Source organism: Somniosus microcephalus, chromosome 25 (genome assembly GCF_052327205.1).
Source record: "Somniosus microcephalus isolate GS21.2 chromosome 25, FLI_Smic_1.0, whole genome shotgun sequence".
NCBI lineage: Eukaryota > Metazoa > Chordata > Chondrichthyes > Squaliformes > Somniosidae > Somniosus > Somniosus microcephalus.
In genome coordinates, this window is record NC_141011.1 from 12672012 (window position 1) to 12697233 (window position 25222).

The following is a 25222-nucleotide window of genomic DNA, read 5'->3' on the forward strand; positions in this document are numbered from 1 at the left end:
TGTCTTAAAGTGCACCAGTTAAACTGATGGATCAAGATTAAGAGCCTGGGACGGCAGCACCCAAAACTTTCTTTGTGGGGCCTGGACGAGGACTCCTGTAACTTTTCAAATTGCCCATAAAGGCCTCCGCTTCTTACTGGGGGGGGGGGGGGGGGGGAGGGGTCATGTGAGGGGAAATTTAGAAATGTAAAGAGAAAGGTCAAGGCAATAGAGCAGTGTAGCGATTTGGATAAAAATAAGCAGTGTGTGACAGGAAGGGACAGAGAGTTTAATGGTAGCAGTGCAGCAGAGAATAAGGTCAAAAGCAGAGAATAATGGTAAAAATTTTAAATTAAAGGCTCTTTATCTGAATGCATGAAGCATTTATAACAAGGTAGATGAACTAGTGGCAGAAATAGAGATAAATGGGTTTGAGCTAATAGCCATTACAGAGACGCGGTTGCAAGGTGACCAAGGTTGGGAACTAAATGTGCCAGGGTACTTGATGTTTCGAAAAGACAGACAGAATGGAAAAAGAGGGGGGGTAGTCCTGATAATAAAGGATGACATAAGGACAGTAGAGAGAAAGGATCTCGGCTCGGAAGATCAGGAAGTAGAATCAGTATGGATTCAGATTCAGATTCAGATTAGATTTATTTGCCATATGTAACAAGTACAATGGAATGCTTGTTCCCCGTAGGGACGCGTCAGCTATACGTACAGCGCCGCGTTCAGAGTCAATACAATGGCTTCCCGTGGCAGTGGGAGCACGATGTCCCTCAGCCGCTCCATCCTCCTCTTCACCGCGGCCTCCTCTTCACTATTGCCGGCTCCACGTGTGGTGGCCTGCTTCTCCCGCTCTGGCCACCATGCCCGGCTCCCCTCCTCCCATCCGGACTGCGAGTTACCCGAAATGGAGCTGCCGGCCGACGTGCTGCAGCGTGTCATGAGTCTGCTGCTGCTGCTCGTTGCGCTGCGCTCCTCTGCCCGACTCGCCGAACACATCGTCAGGATGTGAATGCTCCAATGCGGCCTCCTCTTCACCGTCGCCGGCTCCACGCTCCACGGCCCGGGGCCTACTTCTCTCTCTTCATGGGTCGGCCTCTGGCCGCCATGCTCAGTTCCCCTCCTCCCAGTCGGAATTCCTTCCCGCCGAGGAGCTGCCGGCCGATGTGCTCCAGCGGGTCGGCTTGGCTGCTGCTGCTGCTCGCTGTGCTGCCTCTGCCTGACTCGCTGAGCACCTTGCTCTGGTTGCGGGAGTGAGCGGCGAGAGCTGGCCGCCCGAAACAGGGAGAGCGATCTCAGCACCGGACCATCACGGCCAAGGGGCAGCAAACACTGGTGGGAGTAGTATATAGGCCCCCTAACAGTAACTATACCGTTGGACAGAATATTAATCAAGAAGTAGTAGGAGCTTGTAACAAAGGTAATGCAATAATCGTGGGGGACTTTAATCTTCATATAGACTGGACAACTCAAATGGGCAAAGGTAGTCTGGAAGACGAGTTCATGGAATGCATTCGGGACAGTTTCCTGGAACAATACTTCATGGAACCAACCACTGAACAGGCTATTTTAGATCTTGTACTGTGTAATGAGACAGGGTTAATTAGCAATCTCATAGTAAAGGATCCTCTGGGGCAGAGTGATCATAATATGGTAGAATGTCACATTAAATTTGAGAGTGACTTGCCTAAGTTCAAAACTAGAGTCTTAAACTTAAATAAAGCCAATTACATAGGTATGAGGGGCGAGTTGGCTAAGGTAGATTGGAAAAATAGATTAAAAGATATGGTGGTAGATAAGCAGTGGCTAGCATTTAAAGAAATATTTAATCATTCTCAACAAAAATACATTCCATTGAGAAACAAAACCTCCACGGGAAAAGTGATCCATCCGTGGCTAACTAAAGAAGTTAAGGATAGCATTAGATTGAAAGAAGAAGCTTATAATGTTGCGAAGAATAGTAGTAAGCATGAGGATTGGGAGAGTTTCAGAAACCAGCAAAGGATGACCAAAAAATTGATAAAAAGGGAAAAAATAGAATATGAGAGAAAACTAGCAAGAAATATAAAAACAGATTGCAAGAGCTTCTACATGTATGTAAAAAGGAGAGAGTAGCAAAAGTAAACATTGGTCCCTTAGAGGCTGAGACAGGAGAAATTATTATGGGGGAATAAAGAAATAGCAGAAACGTTAAACAAATATTTTGTATCTGTCTTCACAAGGGTCGAATGAGGGTGAGGAACTTAACGTAATTAACGAGAAAAAGTACTAGAGAAACTAATGGGACTAAAAGCCGACAAATCCCCTGGACCTGATGGCCTACATCCTCGGGTTCTAAAAGGGGTGGCTGTAGAAACAGTGGGTGCATTGGTTTTGATCTTCCAAAATTCCCTAGATTCTAGAACAGTCCCAGCGGATTAGAAGGTAGCAAATGTAACACCACTATTCAAGAAAGGAGGGAGAGAGAAAGGAGTTAGCCTGACATCAGTAGTAGGGAAAATGCTGGAATCCATTGTTAAGGAAGTGGTAGCAGGGCACTTAGAAAATCATAACATGATTAAGCAGAGTCAACATGGTTTTCTGAAAGTGTTTGACAAATTTATTAGAGTTTTTTGAGGGTGTAACTGGCAGAGTAGATAAAGGGGAACCAGTGGATGTAATATATTTGGATTTCCAAAAGGCATGCGATAAGGTGCCACATAAAAGGTTATTACACAAGATAAGGGCTCATGTGATTGGGGGTGATATAGTAGCATGGATAGAGGATTGGTTAACTGACAGAAAACAGAGAGTAGGGATAAACGGGTCTTTTTCAGGTTGGCAGGCTGTAACTAGTGGGATGCCACAAGGATCAGTGCTGGGGCCTCAGCAATTTACAATCTATATTAATGAACTAGATGAGGGGACCGAGTGTAATGTGTCCAAGTTTGCTGATGATACAAAGCTAGGTGGGACAGTAAGCTGTGAGGAGAACACAGAGTCTGCAAAGGGATATAGATAGACTAAGTGAGTGGGCAGTGACGTAAGAAAACTCACTAAGCATTTGGTTGAGTATAAAACAAGGCTTTAATCAACTGTTTCACAACCATGAGATTCTAGTTACATCATTAGTTACTGGTTACAAAAACGTCCTGGGCAAGCTGGGCCCACGCCCGAGTATTTATACTCCTTGGACGGCACCACCAGCTGGCCGCCCAGTGTTATTTCATGAGTCATTTCTTCATGAATGATAAGATTCATGACAGGCAATAAGGTGGCAGATGGAGTATAATGTGGGGAAATGTGAGGTTATTCACTTTGGTAGAAAGAATAAAAAAACAGAATATTTTTTAAATAGTAAGAAACTTTGAAATGCTGGTGTTCAGAGAGATTTGGGTGTCCTCGTGCAAGAAACACAGAAAGCTAGCAAGCAAGTACAGCAAACAATAAGGAAGGCAAATGGCATGTTGGCCTTTATTGCAAGAGGGTTGGAGTATAAGATTAAGGAAGTCTTGCTACAATTGTACAGGGCCTTGGTGTGACCACACCTGGAGTACTGTGCACAGTTTTGGTCTCCTTATCTAAGGAAGGATATACTTGCCTAGGAGGCGGTGCAACGAAGGTTCACTAGATTGATTCCTGGGATGAGAGGGCTGTCCTATGATGAGTGTTTGTGTAGAATGAGCCTATACTCGCTGGAGTTTAGAAGAATGAGAGGTGATCTCATTGAAACATACAAGATTCTGAAGGGGATTGACAGGGTAGATGCTGAGAGGTTGTTTCCCCTGGCTGGAGTGTCTAGAACTGGGGGGCATAGTCTCAGGATAAGGGGTAGGCCATTTAAGACTGAGATGAGGAGGAATTTCTTCACTCAGAGGGTTGTGAATCTTTGGAATTCTCTGCCCGAGAGGGCTGTGGATGCTGAGTCTTTGAGTATATTCAAGGCTGCGATAGATAGATTTTTTGATTCTAAGGGAATCAAGGGATATGGAGGTTGGGTGGGAAAGTGGAGCTGAGGTCGATGATCAGCCATGATCTTATTGAATGGCGGAGCAGGCTCGAGGGGCCGTATGACCTACTCCTGCTCCTATTTCTTATGTTCTTATATTTCACAGAGCTGCCCCACTGTGGCAGACACTTGTCCAGTTTGTCATTAAAATAGCTTTGGGGTCCTTTGTACATTAGAGGACCCCGATTTACATATATTCATGAGGCTCTTGCCCGAGTCTGGCAGTCGCATCAACCGTCCAAGAAAACAGCACCATTAAAATGGCCACAGGGTGTTAAATGAACGATAAGTGTACCACTTTGAATTTCACTCCCATTTCACCCGGTTTCTGTAATCTGTATTCATTGACTTAACGAGGGGGCGGGGTTGGTGGGGGAATTTTAACTTGCAGTTATACAGCTCCTTTCACGATCTCGGAACATCCCAAAGCGCTTCACAGTCAATGAAGTACTTTTGAACTGTAGTCACAGTTGCAATTAGGGAAACACTGCAGCCAATTTGCGCACAGCAAGATCCCACAAACAGCATGAGATAAATGACCAGCTAATCAGTTATGGTGATGTTGGTTGAAGGATAAACATTGGCCAGAGACACAGAAATCTGATGACCTTGAAGGACACCCTGGTACCATCATGGCCTGCTAAGGTCCAGGAACCTATGCTCTTTGATAAGTGTGGATTTATAAAAGTAACACCGGTTTATGATGTTACAGGCCCTTTTTACCTGCACCAATAGGATTTGGATCCATCCAGGACTGATGGTATCAAGGTCCTAAATGAAATGAACTTGGGTCTGAATCCATTTCCTGTGGTTATAGGGTTGCAAAATTCCGGGAATTTTTAAAAGAGGAAACTTTCCATGGGAATTTTCGGGAATTTATGGGAATTTTGGGAATTTATGGGAATTTTGAGTTTTTTTGCACACTGATGGTTTTTGTCTCTGACCCTTATATTATCTTTGTCATCAAAATAGACATACTGTTCCATACAAATAAAAACAGGCTTTCAAAACTTTATTTAGGTTATAATTTTGAACTTTATTGAACCCCCACAAAAAAGACCCATCTAAAATAAAATAAAAAGAGCGTCAGCTTATTTAGCCTGTAATTTGTCCTTATTTTGTCCCTTTGAGTCTTCTACTCATGAGTCTTCTGAGTCTTCTACTCATCATTGTTCCTCCTGATTCTCTGACTCTGGCTCTGACGTGTCCATTTCCTCCTCTGTGTCACTGTCTAGCTGTGTGGTGGACACTTCTGTATCTGGCTCAATAAGTTGTAGGTTCGCCCGGATAGCCACCAGTTTCTCCACTCTCTTGTTAGTCAGCCTGTTGCGCACCTTTGTATGCGTATTCCCAAAAAGTGACCAGTTTCGTTCACAGGCCGCTGATGAAGGTGGGATTTGGAGTATCACCGATGCAATGGGTGACAGGGCCTCAGATGCACAAAGTCCCTTCCACCAGGTATGTGCACTGATATGCTTGCATGATTCCCATATCCCGTCCCCATTCCAAAGACCTTGCTTGGTAGAGAACTTTGCCAGACTTCCCAGAACTTTGCCCACGTCCAGATTGAGGTGGCGTGAGAGGGTAGAAATCACACTGTAAGCGCTGTTGATCTGTTCTCCAGAAAGTATTGGTCTCCCAACATGCTTTGGGTCCAGCATGTATGCTGCAGTATGAATCGGCTTGACACACAATTCTAGACGCGTCTGTATGAATTGAACAATTGCCTTCTCCTCTGCTTTGAGCAGCAGGGATGTGGGTAGGGCAATGCTGATTTGTTCTTTTAAATCAGCGAAAAGCCTGAGAAAATCTGACAAGACAGTGTCATGTCCTTCAATCTGAGCAATTGCAGATGCTACTGGTGAGAGTAGTTTAAGGCTGCTAACCACTCTCTCCCAAAACACATCATCCAACAGTATTTTAGCAAAATACTGCAGATGTTGGAAATCCGAAATAACAACTGAAAATGCTGGAAAAACTCAGCAGGTCAGGCAACATCCGTGGAGAGAAATTTGAGTTCGACCCGAAACGTCAACTCAAATTTCTCTCCACGGATGTTGCCTGATCTGCTGAGTTTTTCCAGCATTTTCTGTTGTTATATCCAACAGTATTTTCTTGATGGTGGTTTCCATATCCCCAGACTGGGATATTGCCATTTCTTGCAGCGACTCCTTACCCTCCAGAAGGCTGTTGTACATTATGAGAACGCCACCCCATCTAGTGTTACTGGGCAGCTTCAGTGTGGTGTTCTTGTTCTTTGTCGTTTGCTTGGAGTTGTAGGTTGCTGCAACTACCTGTTTTCCCCTGACATACTTAACAACTTGCTTGGCTCTCTTGTACAGTGTTTCCATGGTACTCAAATCCATGATGTCCTTGAGGTGTAGGTTGAGCCCATCAGCTGCGCACCCAATAGACATAATATGAGGGTAGGCCTCCTCCACTTGAGCCCAAGCAGCCTTCATATTCGCAGCATTGTCAGTAACTACTACAAAGACCTTTTGTGATCCAAGATCGTTAATGACCGCTTTCAGCTCATCAGCAATGTATGTGCCTGTGTGTCTGTTGTCCTTTGTGTCTGTGCTCTTGAAGAACACTGGGAGACGAGTGGAGACGACGTAGTTTATGATGCCCTCCCCTCGTACATTTGACCACCCATCTGAGATAACTGCAACACAGTCTGCCATCTCTATCGTTTCTTTGAGCTTTCCTTGGTCACTTATACTCAGCCTCCAGCAAATAAGTAGACAAAGCATGTCTGGTGGGAGGACAGTATGCAGGGCGAATAACATTGAAAAATCTCTTCCAGTACACATTGGCTGTGAGCATGAGGGGTGAGCCTGTCGCATATACAGCTCGAGCAAGGCACTCATCTGCATTCTTCAGGCTATGGTTATCCATTGTATCAAAGAACCTTCCAAGTGGGCCAGGAGTTGCTGATGATAAGGAGCCTGATGCTGAATGTGAACCATCATCTTCTTGAATGGAAGCAGAGGAACTCTGGGCTGACTGCAGTGAGCTTTGAGTGAAGTTGTTGCATTTGGATAAATGCTGCTGCATCTTTGTGGCAGTGTTTGCACATGTACACAGTCTTTCCATCTTTAATGCCTAGGGTAAAATGCTTCCACACATCCGATGGTAAATGTGGCATTGTTCTATGCAGAGAAATAAAGGGCATTCTTCTCTGTGTCGAACTGCGGTCGATCAGCACGATTGCAACAGGGTGAGTAAATTTTTCCTGGTGCTCCATGTGATGGAAGCATGACCTGTGCACGCACGACGCTACATCACCAACGGAGGGAGCTAATCGCTCATCCACTCATCCAACCAATCAGGACACATTTGTTCACAGTCACACACAAAACTTGTAATTATTAAAACAAGCCAAGTAAGAAGATAAACATATATTGATTAAGAAATTCCTTAATAATTAAGATTCCATCTCTGTTAGTCATTTTAAAAGAGGACCTGTGGAAAAAAATGAAAGAAATACAAAAGAAAACCAAAAAAACAATATTATGCTAGCATGTGCTTTTTTGGGCAAAATTCCCAAAATTCCCAAGCTAAATTACCCGTGGAAAATTTCCGGAAATTATCCACCCCTTCGCAACCCTATGTGGTTATGAACTCATGCCATGAAACAGCCCCATATCTTATCGAAGCTACATGGATGGCTGCAGTGGGATACTGAAATGGTACATTGGTGCAGTATGGAATTGTTTTTTGAAATTGGAATTATGGCACATTGTTGGGGCAGAATGGGGGGAATTTCTCCCTGGAAAGCTTCACCTGATCAGGGTAGTAATGATCTTTGGTCCTTTGAGAGAATTGTTCCATTCCTCAGCACTGCCAACACTGATCCAGAAATTCAGATTAATCCAACTAACAAAAAATGGGAAAATGAATAATTCATTTGCATGTCTGTAATAAATTGCTAAGTGCAGAAAGAAAACTGGTAAATAAGTTATATAGGTACTTTGCAATAAAGTAATCATTGCAGTCAGCAATAAATCCCACTAAAGAGATCTGGAACAGTTGTTCGTGGATAATAATTGAAGGGGAAGAAAGGAGGGGTTTAAAAGTTGTAAGATTTTTTCATTGTTTTGTGTCCTTTTTCAGGCTGTTTACTTCCACACATCCCTAAACTGCACCCACATTGCAATAATTGTGGAGGTGGTGGCCATTGCGAAGAAGCATGAAGGTAATGAACAGGTTCTCTCGTGTGGGTTTGGAGTTCTCCACTTGTGCAACAGGCAGAAGCTTACACCAGATGCAGCTCAAAGTCAAAATGCTAAAAGGTTAGTACTTAGGGTTACCATCTGTAGTTTTACAATAATTACATTAGATTTACATACAGCGAAACCTAGTCCTACGGATACTCGCAAATGACGGACATTTCATGACGGTCCGAAATATTTTACATTATAAAAGATACAAGAGGTACTCTGAAACGACAGACACTCGCAAATTACGGACTACAGATAGCCTTCAATGTACCAAGCCCTATTTATTTAGTGTATTTTACATCTTAAAACACGGGACGCTGACAAAGGCTTTGGCATTTGGATCTGGTGGCTTTCTCCCGTAAGGACCTGTATCAAAATGCTGTCACTGGCCAACTCTGCTTCAATTGCCCTTGATGTTAATGATACCGACACTCCGCTATCTTGCGTCAGGCAACAAGCTTGGACAGGCGGTAGACGTTGGACTGTGGCCCAGGGTGTTCACTAATGCGCTGGAGTTTTCATCCTTATTTCCTCCATCTGGCTGTGTAACTCATTCTGAGATACCCATTTTGTTCTGCCGCTATTGCTTCGCCCTCTGCCCTGACCATTCCATCGGTTGTTATTTTTTCCTCGGTGGGCCCTCTGGCAACCTAACTCCTTCCACTCTAAAGGCCAGGGCTTCATCGATTGGAGTTTCACTCAGAGTCTCCAAATACCACCGGTACAACGCATCTGCCGTCTCTAGAAGGTCTCCTACAGTTCTAGTCTTGGACCAGGGCGGACGGACCTGACTCTTGATTTCTGGAATCAATCCCTCAAGCATGCATTAGGCTGCATCTGTTCTTTTTGAATTACCCTGATACATAAAATGCTACAAACCTGACCATTTGGAAAATATGGACACCTGCAAAATACGGACATCTACTGGCAGTCCCCTGGGTGTCCGTAATTCACAGGTTTCGCTGCATTTATTTCTTGTGTACTTGCTGCTTGATATATGGGCATGTTCTTGTAATGTCTGTTTAGTTTTCTAAAAAAAAAATCATGAAGGCGGTGAGGATGTTATTTTGTATTTATCGCAGTGAACATGCTGGGAATTGGGACACTTTTCTACAATTTTCAGCCATTGTCTGCTTTAAGCACTTCTGCGGCAGGTATAGCACAGCAAGACGCAGGGTCAAGCTAATTTCTGCTCTGATTAAGCCAATTGCCATAAGCCCAGCTTCAGAAGAGCCTCCCCGTTACATTTCTGTTTCACAACCCAGCCAAAATAGCAGCTCCATTTGTATATGTGCAGTTTAACACCCGTGTGCAGGGATCCAGTTGAAACCTGACCTATTTCCTGTCGGACTCTTACAGCTGGCAGAGAGGGCAGCCATCTTACAAGTTCAAATGTAACAATTTTTCCTTTCCCAAGATTAAAATCTGTCACTCATGAAGTTAAAAGTTTTTTAAATTCTCGAATGCAGCAATCTTCATGAAAAATGCAAAAATTTTGCAGCATGTTCTTGGATCCTCTCGAAATGCACCGTTATTTGGCATAGTGGAGGGTGGGCCAACATTTAGAAAAGTGTGCAGAATTCCAGAATTTGCTGTTTACAGCCCTGCTCGGAACGGTCCATTGATCAAATCCCCCATTTGCGAGCGGGCATTTTGAAAAAGAACACTTTTTTTTTTTGCTTCCATATCTGTTCGTACTGGGAGAAAGAAATACAATCGTATAAAGAAAAACAATTAATTCCTAAATGGCAAATACTGTAGTTTTGAATAAGTGACCTTTTTAGTTGAAAACATTGCGCTGCTCTTGTTCAATGTAAATTCTAAAATAAAGCAACAAAATCAAAACATTTTGGAAGGCTTTCATGTATTTCTGATTATTTCCTTTTAAATACAAGTAAATGTATGTTTACCTATAGGTTAAATTACAAGCTCATGTCCCACTGCACTTTCAGTGTAATTACTTATTTTCACAAATTCAGGGCTGTTTTTAAATTGTCAGCTCTTTTGAAAGTGTGAGTCAGATTTCACTAGATTCTAGGTCACCATGAATGCCTTTGTTCCAGGGTTTAAAAAAAATGAAGTGTACATTTTCAAATTGCAAAAATCACTTTTCGTTATGAAATCTAAAATGAAAATCTAATTGTCTGAAGTGTTAGGTAAGCAATATTTTGAGTAACATTTTATAGACATAGAGAATAAATGACTGGATTGCATAAGTCTGTAAGTCACGCCTGGTTTTGGGGTTGGCACTCAGGAATAGGAAGGAAATCACTTCCACTCCATCTAATGAGAGCAGTCCAAAAAACAACAACTTTTGTTTATGTAGACTTTCCAAGGCCTTCAACAGAGGAGAAACGTATGCCATGCAGTAAGTAGAAGGCGAGTTAGCAGAGGTGACTGTGGGCATGCCCAAAGAGAGGAGGCTTTTGAAGGTGGGGGCAGATATAGCGAGGAGGAGGGATTTAGGGAAGGAGTTGCAGAGTGTAGTGTCAAGATGGCTGAAGGATGTGATGGATACATCACCTCAATGGGTCTTTCCTGGTGGACAGCTTGATATAGCTGGCCTTTCGCAGCCTGCTTTCTCACTATGAGAAATTGGAATTATTTTCTTTGGCAGGAGAAATAATAAACACTTTTGCAGAGCTTATAGCGAGAGTAGTTAAGCTTGAAGTTGTTGTTTAAAGGAGATAGAAATATATATCTTTGTTTCTGTACTTTTCATTTTATATACCCAGTATGTTTTTTGAAATATTTAACTAAAGAACCGATCTCTTAAATGAACTGGTGCCACATCTCTCCCTTGTCTAGGCCCTTCCAGTGATCTTTACACATCTGTCACTGTACCACAGGGTGTGCTGGAGGCTGCTATGCCCATCCACCACTTGTAATTAGAACAAAACCTTTTTTTTAATTCAAATTTTATTTGACAGCTATTTGAACGTGTGATCAAAGTATTAGTGAAATCCCTAATCGTGTCAGATAAAGGATGGACAGCTGTCTCAAGTATAGCTCCCAGTAGACATGGGCCGACTGCACAAGGCCTGGCTTCAAGCCTGCCACTTGCTGCTGATACAGCTATTTGGTTGCGAGAGAACAAAAGTAAGCAATGGAAGATTTCTGCACAGATTCAGTTAGTGGTGGTTTCCCACAGGTCCTGATTGAGACAATTGTTCAGGTCACTTCAGCATTTAAGATGTGCTTGTCCCTGTAATTTTCAGGGGCCACAAAGTGAATAAAGCAACATCATCCTTTGAAGGGATACGGTAGCATAGTGGTTATGTTACTGGACTAATGATCCATAGACATGAGTTCAAATCCTACCAGGACAGCGGGGGAATTTAAATTAAGTTAATGAATCAAATCTGAAATAAAAACCTATCTGGTTCACGAATTTCCCTTTAGGGAATGAAATCTGAAGGAAGTCCTTACTCGGTCTGGCCTATATGTTGACTCTTAATTGCCTAGCCATTTATCAAAACTGCTAGGAAAAACTATAATCAAAATAAAGTCGGACGGACCTCGGCACCTGATTCGGACATGACAAAGGGACACCTAACCCAGTCGACCCTGCAAAGTCCTCCTCACCAACATCTGGGGACTTGTGCCAAAATTGGGAGAGCTGTCCCACAGACTAGTCAAGCAACAGCCTGACATAGTCATACACACAGAATCATACCTTTCAGCCAACGTCCCAGACTCCTCCATCACCATCCCTGGGTATGTCCTGTCCCACCGGCAGGACAGACCCACCAGAGGTGGCGGTACAGTAGGATACAGTCGGGAGGGAGTGCCCCGGGAGTCCTCAATATTGACCGGACCCCATGAAGTCTCATGGCATCAGGTCAGACATGGGCAAGGTAAGCTACTGCTGATTACCACCTAGTGCCCTCCCTCAGCAGATGAATCAGTACTCCTCCATGTAGAACACCACTTGGAAGAAGCACTGAGGGTAGCATGTACTCTGGGTGGGGGACTTCAATGTCCAACACCGAGTGTGGCTCAGTAGCACCACTACTGGCTGAGTCCTGAAGGACATAGCTGCCAGACTGGGCCTGTGGCAGGTGATGAGAGAACCAACATGAGGGAAAAACCTACTTGACCTCGTCCTCACCAATGTACCTGTTGCAGATGCATCTGTCCAAGACAGTATTGGTAGCAGTGAGCACTGCACAGTCCTTGTGGAGATGAAGTCCCGTCTTCACACTGAGGACACCCTCCATCGTGTTGTGTAGCACTACCACCATGCTAAATGGGATAGATTCAGAACAGATCTAGCAGCTCAAAACTGGGCATCCATGAGGCGCTGTGGGCCATCAGCAGCAGCAGAATTGTATACCACCACAATCTGTAACCTGGCGTACCACTCACTCTACCATTACCATCAAGCCAGGGGATCAACCCTGGTTCAATCTGGAGTGCAGAAGAGCATACCAGGAGCAGTACCAGGCGTACCTAAAAATGAGGTGCCAACCTGGGGAAGCTGCAACACAGAACTACATGCATGCTAAACAGCAGAAACAGCATGCTATTAACAGAGATAAGCGATCCCACAATCAACGGGACTAGTCAGTCATGAATGATGGTGGGCAATTAAACAACTAATGGGAGGAGGAGGCTCTATGAACATCCCCATACTCAATGATGGCAGAGCCCAACACGTGAGTGCAAAGGACAAGGCTGAAACGTTTGCAACCATCTCCAGCCAGAAGTGCCGAGTGGATGATCCATATCGGCCTCCTCCTGAGGTCCTCACCGTCACAGAAGCCAGTCTTCAGCTAATTCGATTCACTCCACGTGATAGCAAGAAACGGCTGAGCGCACTGGATACAGCAAAGGCTATGGGCCCCGACAACATCCCGGCTGTTGTGCTGAAGACTTGTGCTCCAGAATTAGCCACACCGCTAACTAAGCTGTTCCAGTACAGCTACAACACTGGCATCTATCCGACAATGTGGAAAATTGCCCAGTATATCCTGTCCACAAAAATCCAGCGAATTACCGCCCCATCAGTCTACTCTCAATCATCAGCAAAGTGATGGAAGGTGTCCTCGACAGTGCTAGCAAGTGACACTTACTCACCAATAACCTGCTCATCGATGCTCAGTTTGGGTTCTGCCAGGAACACTCTGCTTCAGACCTCATTGCAGCCTTGGTCCAAACATGGAAAAAAGAGCTGAATTCCAGTGGTGAGGTGAGAGTGACTGCTCTTGACATCAAGGCAGCATTTGACCGAGTGTGACATGAAGGAGGCCCTAGTAACATTGAAGTCAATGGGAATCAGGGAGAAAACTCTCCACTGGCTGGAGTCACACCTAGTACAAAGGAAGATGATTGTGATTTGTTGGAGGCCAATCATCTCAGCCCCAGGAAATCGCTGCAGGAGTTCCTCAGTGCAGTGCCCTAGGCCCAACCATCTTCAGCTGCTTCATCAATGACCTCCATCATAAGGTTTGAAGTGGGTATGTTCGCTGATGATTGTACAGTGTCCACTTCCATTCGCAACTCCTTCGATAATGAAGCAGTCCATGCCCGCATGCAGCAAGACATGGACAACATTCATGCTTGGGCTGATAAGTGGCAAGTAACCTTGTGGTAAACCACTGTTTGTATTCCTGTTTGTCCTGTTTGTATTCCACTGTGTACATGCCTGGACATGCCTCGGCTGACTCCTCCCACAGGTCCTAGTATAAAGGTGACTGCTCCCCAGCCCTTGTATCCTGGACCGGTCGACCACTCGAGGCAGACCTCCATTCTGTTGTTAATAAAAGCCTTTAGTTACTCTTCTAACTCTCAGTCTTTTATGAGTAATTGATAGCGCATCAATTTTATTAACAACATTTTTATAATGGAGAAGATCCTCACACCAGCATGCCTGGACTTAGATCATCGGGAGGCGGACTCATCCACCAAGTTTACTCACTGGCTTAAGTGTTTCGAAAAATTCCTGACCGCCTCCGAAGCAATCAAATCGGACGAGGACAAACTGGATGTCCTGACCTCCAAAGTGAACCACCGAGTGTACTCGGTCATCCAAGACGCGACCTCGTACGCGGATGCTATCAAGCTCCTCAAGGACCAGTACACGCGCCCAGTGAACGAAGTGTACGCCAGGCACCTCCTGGGGAGTCGTAAACAACAACCTGGGGAATCGACCGTGGAATACCTTCAGGCACTGTCTGTGCTTGGCCGGGCCTGTGGTTGTAAGGATGTAAAGGCCGCCGTGTACACAGAGGAACTTATCCGGGACGCTTTTGTAGCGGGCCACAGATCCAATTACACACGACAGCGACTGTTGGAGCAGAGTAACCTCGACCTCAACAAGGCCTCTGAACTCGCACTATCGTTGGATGCAGCCTACCAGGGCATGGATGCCTACTCCTCTGCACCGTGGACGCCGCGGGGAATGACAGCCTGGGACACGGTAGGACCGCCTCATAGCGCCGTGCCACCCCAGCCACACCCCAACAACGGCCCAACTACCGCAGCAGTGTCCCAAGGCTAGACAGCAGTGCCCCAAGGCCAGAAATGCTACTTCTGTGGCCAGGCAAAACACCCCAGAGCGCGCTGCCCGGCGAAAAACGCGATTTGCTCGGGCTGCGGGAAGAAGGGACACTACGCTAGCGTCTGCAGGGCCAAAGCCACCCCGAACCCCAGCAGCGCCGCGTGTGGGCCATGCGGGCCGCCATTTAGGACCTCCCCGGCCGTGTGCGAATCACCGGTACAGCAGCCATTTTGGACGCCTCCAGCCACATGGGGATCATGGACGCCGCCATCTTGGACGACAGCCGGGACGCAGCAGGCCCCCGACACCGCCTCATCTGATACCCGCAGCGACACACCGACCCCTACGCTGGCATCCGTTACACTGGACCAAGCGAGACCGCACCAACTGGCCAGTTCCACAATGGACATTAAGGTAAATGGTCACGATACAATCTGCCTTTTTGACTCTGGGAGCACGGAGAGCTTCATCCACCCCGACACGGTGCGGCGTTGCTCTCTCCCAGTCCTGCCTGCGCAACAGCGGATTTCTATGGCCTCCGAGTCCCAGTCGGCGGACATCGGCGGCTACTGCGTGGTGACACTCGTAGTAGACGGGACCGTGTACGATCATTTTAAACTTCTGGTCCTGCCTGACCTCTGCGCTGCCGTCCTGCTGGGGTTAGATTTTCAGTGCCACCTTAAAAGTGTTACGATGGCGTACGGTGGACCCCTACCCCCACTCACAGTACGCAGCCAGCAGCTTCCAAATTGCCCGCCGCGCACCAGGTGCAACCTCTCCACACTCAGAGTCACCCCCCCACCACTGTTTGCTAACCTCACCCCCGACTGTAAGCCCATCGCCACAAAGAGCAGGCGATACAGTGCCGGGGACAGGGTTTTCATTAAAACCGAAGTGGAGCGGCTCCTGAAAGAAGGGATTATTGAGGGCAGCACCAGCCCCTGGCGAGCCCAGGTTGTGGTCGTTAAGACCGGCGAGAAGCAGCGCCTGGTCATCGACTACAGCCAGACAATAAATCGCTACACCCTGCTGGACGCCTACCCACTCCCCCGTATAGCTGATATGGTCAACCAGATCGCGCAGTACCGCGTCTTCTCGACCATTGACCTGAAATCAGCGTACCACCAGCTCCCCATCCGCCCTGAGGACCGCCAGTACACTGCCTTTGAGGCAAACGGCCGCCTCTATCACTTCCTTAGGGTTCCCTTTGGCGTCACCAACGGGGTCTCCATCTTCCAAAGGGAGATGGACCGGATGGTAGATCAAAATGCGTTGCAGGCCACTTTCCCATATCTGGACAACGTGACCATCTGTGGCCGTGACTTGCAGGACCATGACGCAAACCTCGAAAAATTCCTCCGCACCGCCCAACTCCTAAACCTGACATATAACAAGGAGAAGTGCATATTCCGCACAAACCGCCTCGCCATCCTTGGCTGTGTTGTGGAACACGGAGTCATCGGCCCCGACCCCGACCGGATGCGTCCCCTTATGGAACTTCCACTGCCCCACTGCCTCAAGGCCCTGAAGAGGTGCCTAGGGTTTTTCTCCTATTACGCCCAGTGGGTCCCCTACTATGCGGACAAGGCCCGTCCGCTGATCAAGTCCACCTCTTTTCCCTTGACGGCAGAGGCCCGCTTAGCCTTCCACCGTATCAAGGAGGACATTGCCAAAGCCACCATGCACGCAGTGGACGAATCCATCCCCTTCCAGGTGGAAAGCGACGCGTCCGACTTTGCCCTGGCCGCTACCCTCAATCAGGCGGGGAGACCCGTGGCCTTCTTTTCACGAACCCTCCAAGGCCCGGAGACCAGACACTCCGCTGTTGAGAAGGAGGCCCAGGCGATTGTGGAGGCTGTGCGTCATTGGAGGCACTACCTGGCCGGAAAACGATTTACCCTGCTCACTGACCAGCGTTCAGTTGCTTTTATGTTTAACAACAAGCAGAGGGGCAAAATCAAAAATGACAAGATCTTGAGGTGGAGAATCGAACTTTCCACCTACAACTACGAGATCTTGTACCGGCCAGGGAAGCTAAATGAACCCCCGGATGCGCTATCGCGTGGCACCTGTGCCAGCGCGCAGATCGATAGACTACGGGTCCTCCACAATGACCTCTGCCACCCGGGGGTCACCAGGTTCTTCCACCTCATCAAGGCCCGCAACCTGCCTTACTCTATTGAGGAGGTCAGGACCATGACCAGGAACTGCCAAGTCTGCGCTGAGTGCAAACCACACTTTTATAGACCAGACAGGGCCCACCTGATAAAAGCCACTCGCCCCTTCGAGCGCCTGAGCGTTGATTTTAAAGGGCCTCTCCCCTCCTCCGACCGCAATGTGTACTTCCTCAATATTATTGATGAGTACTCCCGTTTCCCGTTCGCCTTCCCCTGCCCGGACATGACCAGTGCCACGGTCATTAAATGTCTGAACAACCTCTTCACCCTGTTCGGCTTCCCCAGCTATATCCATAGCGACCGGGGCTCATCGTTTATGAGCGACGAACTCCGTCAGTACCTGCTAACTAGGGGTATTGCCACAAGCAGGACCACCAGTTACAACCCCCGGGGGAACGGACAGGTGGAAAGAGAAAATGCGACAGTTTGGAAGGCCGTCCTGCTAGCCTTAAAGTCTAGGGGCCTTCCAACCTCCCGCTGGCAGGATGTGCTCCCCGATGCGCTCCACTCTATTCGGTCACTGCTCTGCACTGCCACTAACGCCACCCCTCATGAGAAAATGTTTGTCTTCCCAAGGAAGTCCACATCAGGGACATCGCTACCGCCATGGCTGACGTCCCCAGGGCCGGTCCTACTGAGAAGACACGTGAGGACCCATAAAACGGACCCCCTGGTCGAGAGGGTCGACCTCCTCCACGCCAACCCCCAGTATGCTTACATCGCATACCCGGACGGGCGGGAGGACACAGTCTCCATAAGAGACCTTGCACCCTCGGGGACCACAGTAACCCACTACCCACTACCACCCCCCCCCACGATCCGATATCCAGCCCCAGCAGACGGCAGGCCGGGGCCCCGCGACCCGCTCGACATCTACGAGGACGACACGCCTGTGCCACAGCCTACGCTGGACTCGACGCCGGAAGCTTCACTACCCCTGCCGTCGCCACGCCGATCACAGCGGCAGACAAGACCTCCGGAGAGACTCCAATACACTAACGTTTAATACACTTCACCCCGCCGGACTCAATTTTAAACAAGGGGTGAATGTGGTAAACCACTGTTTGTATTCCTGTTTGTCCTGTTTGTATTCCACTGTGTACATGCCTGGACATGCCTCGGCTGACTCCTCCCACAGGTCCTAGTATAAAGGTGACTGCTCCCCAGCCCTTGTATCCTGGACCGGTCGATCACTCGAGGCAGACCTCCATTCTGTTGTTAATAAAAGCCTTTAGTTACTCTTCTAACTCTCAGTCTTTTATGAGTAATTGATAGCGCATCAAACCTACTGCTACTCCTACTACAACAACCACCACCACCAGCACCACAACAATAAAACATCCCAAATCGCAGACAATAACCATCTCCAACAAGAGAAAGTCCAACCACCTCCCCTTGACATTCAACGGCATTACCATCATCAATCTCCCACCATCAACATCCTGGGGGGGTCACCATTGACCAGAAACTTAACTGGACCAGCCACATAAATACTGTGGCAACAAGAGCAGGTCAGTGGCTGGGTATTCTGCTGCGAGTGTCTCACCTCCTGACTCCCCAAAGCCTTTCCACCATCTACAAGGCATAAGTCAGGAGTGTGCTGGAATACTCTCCACTTGCCTGGATGAGTGCAGCTCCAACAACACTCAAGAAGCTCGACACCATCCAGGACAAAGCAGCCCTCTTGATTGGCACCCCATCCACCACCTTCAACATTCACTCCCTCCACCAGCAGCGCACCATGGCTGCAGTGTGTACCTTCTACAAGATGCACTGCAGCAACTCGCCAAGGCTTCTTCGGCAGCACCTCCCAAACCCGCGACCTCTACCACCTAGAAGGACAAGGACAGCAGGTGCATGGGAGCACCACCACCTCCAAGATCCCCTCCAAGTTACACACTACCTTGACTTGGAAATATATCGCCGTTCCTTCATTGTCGTTGGGTCAAAATCCTGGAACTCCCTTTCCTGACGACACTGGGAGTACCTTCACCAGAAGGACTGCAGCGGTTCAAGAAGGCGGCTCACCACCACCTTCTCGAGGGCAACTAGGGCTGGGCAATAAATACTGGCCTTGCCAGTGACGCCCACATTCCAGAACAAATAAAAGGAAATGTACATTCCAGCCCGAATTTTGCAGTGGTAATGATGCCGTCATTACCCCTCTGAAACTGACTGTAACTTAAGGATTTGGCACATTCGCAGATAAACGCGTAAATCCTGAAGTTGCGGTCAGTTATTCCCTGCTCTGCCACAGGCTGTGCTGTGGAACTAACCAGAGCCGGCAATCAGTGAAATCAGTCGAACTGATGACAACTTTAGCTTTTCTGATTGAATATCGCTGTTAAACTCCCCGTAAAAAGTTAACCCTTGTTGGAATAGGTATAACTGGGGTTTTAATGCCGTATTGACCACTGAACAACTGTTCTGGCCCTGAAAAACTAATTTTATATTTGTGGAATGTCAAGTTTCTCCATTATGATAAAAATTGCTACATTTTAAAAAGAATAAAATATATTTTAAAAAAATGTTTTAAAGTTTTTTTTACTTTTATTTCAGCTGCTACCTTAACCCCATGTGTATGTGCCAATCGCAAGATCTTTTTGGGCAGCTTTCTTCGAGGTCAGCAGCGATCATCGTCACCATTGTACTTAGTTATCTAGTTTGTGAAAAGAAAGAACTTGGAATTAGATAGCGCCTTTCACGACCTCGTGACATCCCAAAGCGCTTCACAGCCAATGAAGTGTTTTTGAAGTGTAGTCACCGCATAGGGAAGCGCGGCAACCAATTTGCACACATCAGGGTTCCTCAAACAGCCATGAGTTGAATGACTAGATCACCTGTTTTGATCTTGTTGGTTGCTCAAGGTGAAGAGGATAATAGGGCTGATAAACTGACTTTGCTCATTTTGTAGCCACTGAGAGCCAACAGGACTTTAACTGTAGCACAGTGGGAAAAGGAAAGAGTGTATGGCCTAGAAATTCAGTTGTTTGCGCCAGCCGCTAGCGCCTTAGGAGGAGGAGATGTGGGGCGCTAGGCGGCTAGCGGCCGGGCGCTGCGCGATCTGCGCCTCTCCCCAACTTCAGTAAAGATTTAGCGGCGGCGCAAAGCCTTTGCGCGCGCTCAGCTGCGCGCGCAGATCCTGACGTCATTTCATCGTGCAACGCCCTTTGTGCGCCCCAAACCGGAAATTCAGTGGCGCCGGCATATTGCGCGCCTGGCGCCCCTAGCGACTGGTAGAGGGGAACGGTTCCCAGTCGCTGCGGGGCGCGGGGGGCGCTAATTAAAGGGCACTCCTCCTGCAGTAGAAATGGCAGCCATTTTGCTACACTCCTTTGTGAGAGACGGATCTTTGCAGAGAGACAAAGGTAGAGAGCTTTCTGGTTTGGCTCAACACTCGCACAGGTACTTGTGGCTTCAGGCCACAGCTTTGCACTTGTCTTTAACTTCAGAGCCATAGCATTGATTGGAAACATATAATGGGGGCTGCAATGGGTGCAAACGTTGGCCTTCTCCATTGCATTCAAAGGGCTCAGAGACGCCGTGAGAGAGTGGCAGTCATGGCCAGAGGGAGAAGGGGCAACAGGCGTCGGCTAAGGAGGCCTTACCCACCCAGGGTATACCGCCAGCGGTTCTCATATCTGAACATGTCTGACGAGCAGTGTGTTCGGAGGCTGCGATTCCGAAGGGCGGTGGTCACTGAGATCTGCCACCTGCTTCGCGGAGATCTGCGGCCACAGCTGAGGAGCAGGACGTCTCTGTCGGTGGCAGTGAAGGTGACGGTGTCTCTCAACTTCTATGCCACTGGCTCCTTCCAATCCGCTGCTGGGGACATTTCCAACATCTCCCAGTTTGCCGTACATTGCTGCATCCGCCAGGTGACCAATGCCCTTTTCAGAAGGAGACGTCAGTTCATCTCCTTCTCCATGGCCCTTGTCAAGCAGCAACAGCGTGCAATGGGCTTTGCAGCATTAGCGGGCTTCCCCATGGTGCAGGGCGCCATTGACTGCACGCATGTGGCTTTGCGGGCACCTCTAGAGCATGCCGAGGATTACCGCAACCGGAAGGGCTACCATTTGCTCAACGTGCAGTTGGTGTGTGACCACAGGCAGATCATCCTAGCTGTCAATGCCCGCTTTCCAGGCAGCAGCCACGATGCCTTCATCCTGCGCCAGACTTCTGTGGCAGACATGTTCCAGGCCCAGCCTCACCCACGAGGATGGCTTCTCGGGGACAAAGGCTATCCTTTGTGCACCTGGCTGATGACCCCGCTCCGTGCGCCCAGCACCCCTGCTGAAGAGGGATACAATGACAGCCATCAAGCAACCAGGAACCTCATTGAGCAAACAATCAGTGTCCTGAAGCAACGGTTCCGCTGTCTGGATTGTTCCGGAGGAGCCCTACAGTACTCGCCTGAGCGAGTCTCCCATTTCGTGGTCGTGTGCTGCATGCTGCACAACCTGGCTATCCGCAGGACTCAGCCACTGCCACCAGACATTGGAGGACCACCAGAGGAGGAGGAGGAGGAGGAGGACGAGGACCAGCACAGGAGGGAGGCAGAAAGTGCAAGGGCCGCCCGTCGGCGGCTTATTGAACGTCGGTTCTAGGCCCCCTCTCAGGGAATAGCTTGTGCCAATGGCACAAGATGAATGTAGCCGCTCCACAAGCCCTCAGCCGAGCAGGGCAACCAGGACTTCCAAAAGAAAGCATGGACAGTGCGATTTAAGAACATTTATTACTTTGATACCTCTGTGCCCTTCCCACATAACAAACTAATGGAGAGAAGCCCCCCACAAAAACACAAATCGAGCAGTCTCGGCCTTTCAAAAAACACAAATACACCAGTCTCGGCCTTTCAAAAAAACAAATCCACCCTCCCCCTTTAAGAGCTCACCGGCGCCAGAGTGTCTGCCGTCAATCAGCAGCTCGCCGCACCTGAGCTGCTCCCGCCCTCGGGAGTTTCGCCCCGGGCCGCCGGCTTAGCGCCTAATGATAGTCGTGCATCGCCTGTTTTAGCGCAGCAGCAACCTCTTGGGGCGGTGCCACTGAATATCGGCGAAGGTGGCGCGAAGTTGCGCCAGGCGCAAACTTTAGCGGCCGCCCGGCTGTAGCACCCCAAACGTGGCTATACTGAATTTCTAGGCCTATGTGTTTTAATAAGCATGCTTTAAGAGTAATTAGGGGAATAAAACTTGGGTGCTTGATATATAGAGGCACAATAACTTTTCAAAACAAATCTAGAAATTAAAGAATAGGTGATGAAAATTACACTTCTTCACTAAATAACATGGGTGATGATATGTCGAGAATGGAAAAGAGCAATCTAGAAGAAAAATACTGAGACGGGCAAGGAGCAATCTAGAAGAAAAATACTTACCTGGAGGAGGACTAATTTCAGTGAGCTGAGGAGGGATCTGGCCCGGATAAATTAGAGTCAAAGACTGTCAGGCAGAAATGTAATGGAGCAATGGGCAGCCTTTAAAGAGGATATGGTTCGGGTACAGTCTAGGTACATTATTACAAGGTGGAAAGGGAGGGTAACCAAAGCCAGAGCTCCCTGGATGAAGAAGGAGTTGGAGAGTAGGGTGAAGTAAAAAAAGGGGGCGTATGACAGATGACAGCTTGCTAATACAAGGGCGAATTAGGCTGAATATAAAAAGTACAGAGGAGAAGTGAAAAAGGAAATAAGGGGCGTAAGAGATAGTATGAGAATAGATTGGCAACTAACATAAAAGGGAATCCAAAGGTCTTCTGTAGGCATATTAACAGTAAAAGGGTGTTAGCGTAGTGGTGGGGCCGATTAGGGACCAAAATGGAGAGCTATTGGTGGAGGCAGAAGGCGTGGCTCAGGTACTAACTGAGGACTTTGCATTGTGTTTACCAAGGAAGAGGACTTTGCCAAAGTTATGGTAAGCAAGGAGGTTGCTGGGATATTGGATGAGATAAAAATAAAGAGGAGGTACTAGAAAGGCTGGCGGTAATTAAAGTGGATAAGTCACCCAGTCCGGATGGGCTGCATCCTGGGTGGCTGAGGGAAGTAAGGGTGGAAATTGCGGAGGTGCTGGCCACAATCTTTCAATGCTGCTTGGATACAGGGGTGGTACCAAAGGACTGGAGGATTGCAAGTGTTACACACTTGTTCAATAAAGGAGAGAATGATAAACCTGGCAATTACAGGCCAGTCAGTTTAACCTCGGTGGTGGGGAAGCTCCTTAATTATAGACTCTAGCAATTGCCCGACAACAGACGTTCGGCTAACTGGTTTATAATTCCCTGGTTTTCTTCTCTCACCATTTTTCAATAGCGGAGTGACATGCACAATTTTCCAATCTAAAGGAACGATTCCTGAATCAAGAGAACTTTGGAAGATTATAGCTAAGACATCTGCAATGTACTCATCTACTTCCTTTAAAACTCTGTGATGGAAACCATCAGGTCCTGGGGATTTGTCACTCTTAAGTGCCATTATTTTCTTCATTATTGTTATTTTACTTACATTAATTTTATTGAGTCCCTGTCCCTGATTTAGCTTCCTTGGAATTTCCGGCATGCCATCTTCTTCCTCTACTGTAAATACTGACGCAACGTAATTATTCAACATGTCAGGCATTTCCTTATTATCATTGATAATATCACTGCTTTCAGTTTTTAAGGGGCCAGTGTTGCTCCTGACTACCCTCTTTTTCCTAATGTAATTGTAAAAAAAATTTGTGTTGATTTTGATATCTCTTGCAAGTTTCCTTTCATACTCCCTTTTTGTAGCTCTTACTATCTCTTTTGTGACTCTTTGCTGTTGTTTGTATCTTTCCCATTTGCCAGGATCTGTGCTATTTTTTGCATTTTGTATGCTTTTAGTTTTATGCTGTCCCTTACTTCTTTGGTTGTCCATGGCTGTTTCTTTTGGCAAGTAGCGCTCTTGCCCCTCAGGGGTATAAACTGGTTCTGTATCACCTGAAATTATTTTTTGAACATCTACTGATCTTCTGTTGTTTTACCCATTAACAGATTTGCTCAGTTTACTGTGGACAGTCTCTGTCTCGTCCCTTTGAAGTCAGCCTTACCCAAATCTAGAATCTTAGCAGCTGTTTCGTGTTTCTCCCTTTCAAACGTTACGTTGAACTCGATCATGTTGTGATCGCTATTGGATAAATGTTCTCACACAGTTAGGCTGTTAACTAAATCTGGCTCATCACTCATTACTAAATCTAATATGGCGTGCCCCCTTGTTACCTCTAGGACATATTGTTGTAGAACACTATCTCGGACCCAATCAAGAAATTCATTACCTTTCTGACAGGTGCTAGTCTGCTTATCCCAATCTATATGAAAGTTAAAATCCCCCATTAAAATAACGTTGCCTTTGCTACACGCTTGTCTAATCTCTGCATTTATACAATCTAGCACTTCACAGCTACTACCAGGGGACCTATACACAAATCCTACTACAGTGTTAAATCCTTTCCTATTTCTTAATTCTATCCATAAAGTCTCCGCTGTGTGCTTACCTCTCGTTATATCCTCTCTTATCATTGAAGTGATTTCATCCTTAATCACTAAGGCTACTCCTCCCCCTCTACCATTTTCCTTATCTTTCCTGTAGACCTTATAACCTGGTATATTTATTTTCCAGTCCTGACCGTCTTGCAGCCATGTCTCAGTAATGGCTGCCATGTCATAGCCTCCAATTCCAATTTGCGGCTGCAGTTCATTCAATTTATTCCCTACACTCCGTGCATTTGTATAAAGGACAAACCTTCGATCTGGTCCTGTGTAACGAGACAGGATTAATTAAAAATGTCCTAGTAAAGGATCCCCTTGGAATGAGTGACCATAACATGGTTGAATTCCATATTCAATTCGAGGGTGAGAAGGTTGGATCTCAAACAAGCGTGCTAAGCTTGAATAAAGGAGACTATGAAGGTATGAGAGTGGAATTGAGTAGAGTGGATTGGGAAAATAGACTAAAGGGTAAGACGATACATGATCAGTGGTGTACATTTAAGGAGTTATTTTACAACTTCCAAAAAATATATATTCCACCGAGAAGAAAAGGGTGTAAAAGAAAAGACAGCCATCCGTGGCTAAGTAAAGAAATTAAGGATAGTATTCGACTAAAAACAAGGGCATATAAGGTAGCCAAATCTAGTGGGAGGATAGAGGATTGGGAAAACTTTAAAAGACAGCAAAAAATAACAAAAAGATTGATTAAGAAAGGGAAGATAGATTATGAAAGTAAATTAGCAAAAAATATAAAAACAGATAGTAAGAGTTTTTATAGTTATATAAAAAGAAAAAGGGTGGCTAAAGTAAATGTTGGTCCCTTAGAGGATGAGACCGGGAAATTAAT

The 25222-nt window shown here is 47.0% G+C and overlaps 1 protein-coding gene across 2 annotated transcripts in view; it reads left to right on the plus strand.

Annotated features, from left to right (window-relative positions):
- nphp4 (nephronophthisis 4) overlaps positions 1–25222 on the plus strand; it is a 517372-nt gene that overhangs the window by 97014 nt on the left and 395136 nt on the right. For both annotated transcript variants that reach the window (XM_085966844.1, XM_085966846.1), the window contains exon 3: positions 8090–8268. In XM_085966844.1, coding sequence (XP_085822970.1) covers positions 8090–8268 — 179 coding nt within the window. The remainder of the gene's footprint in view (positions 1–8089; positions 8269–25222) is intronic.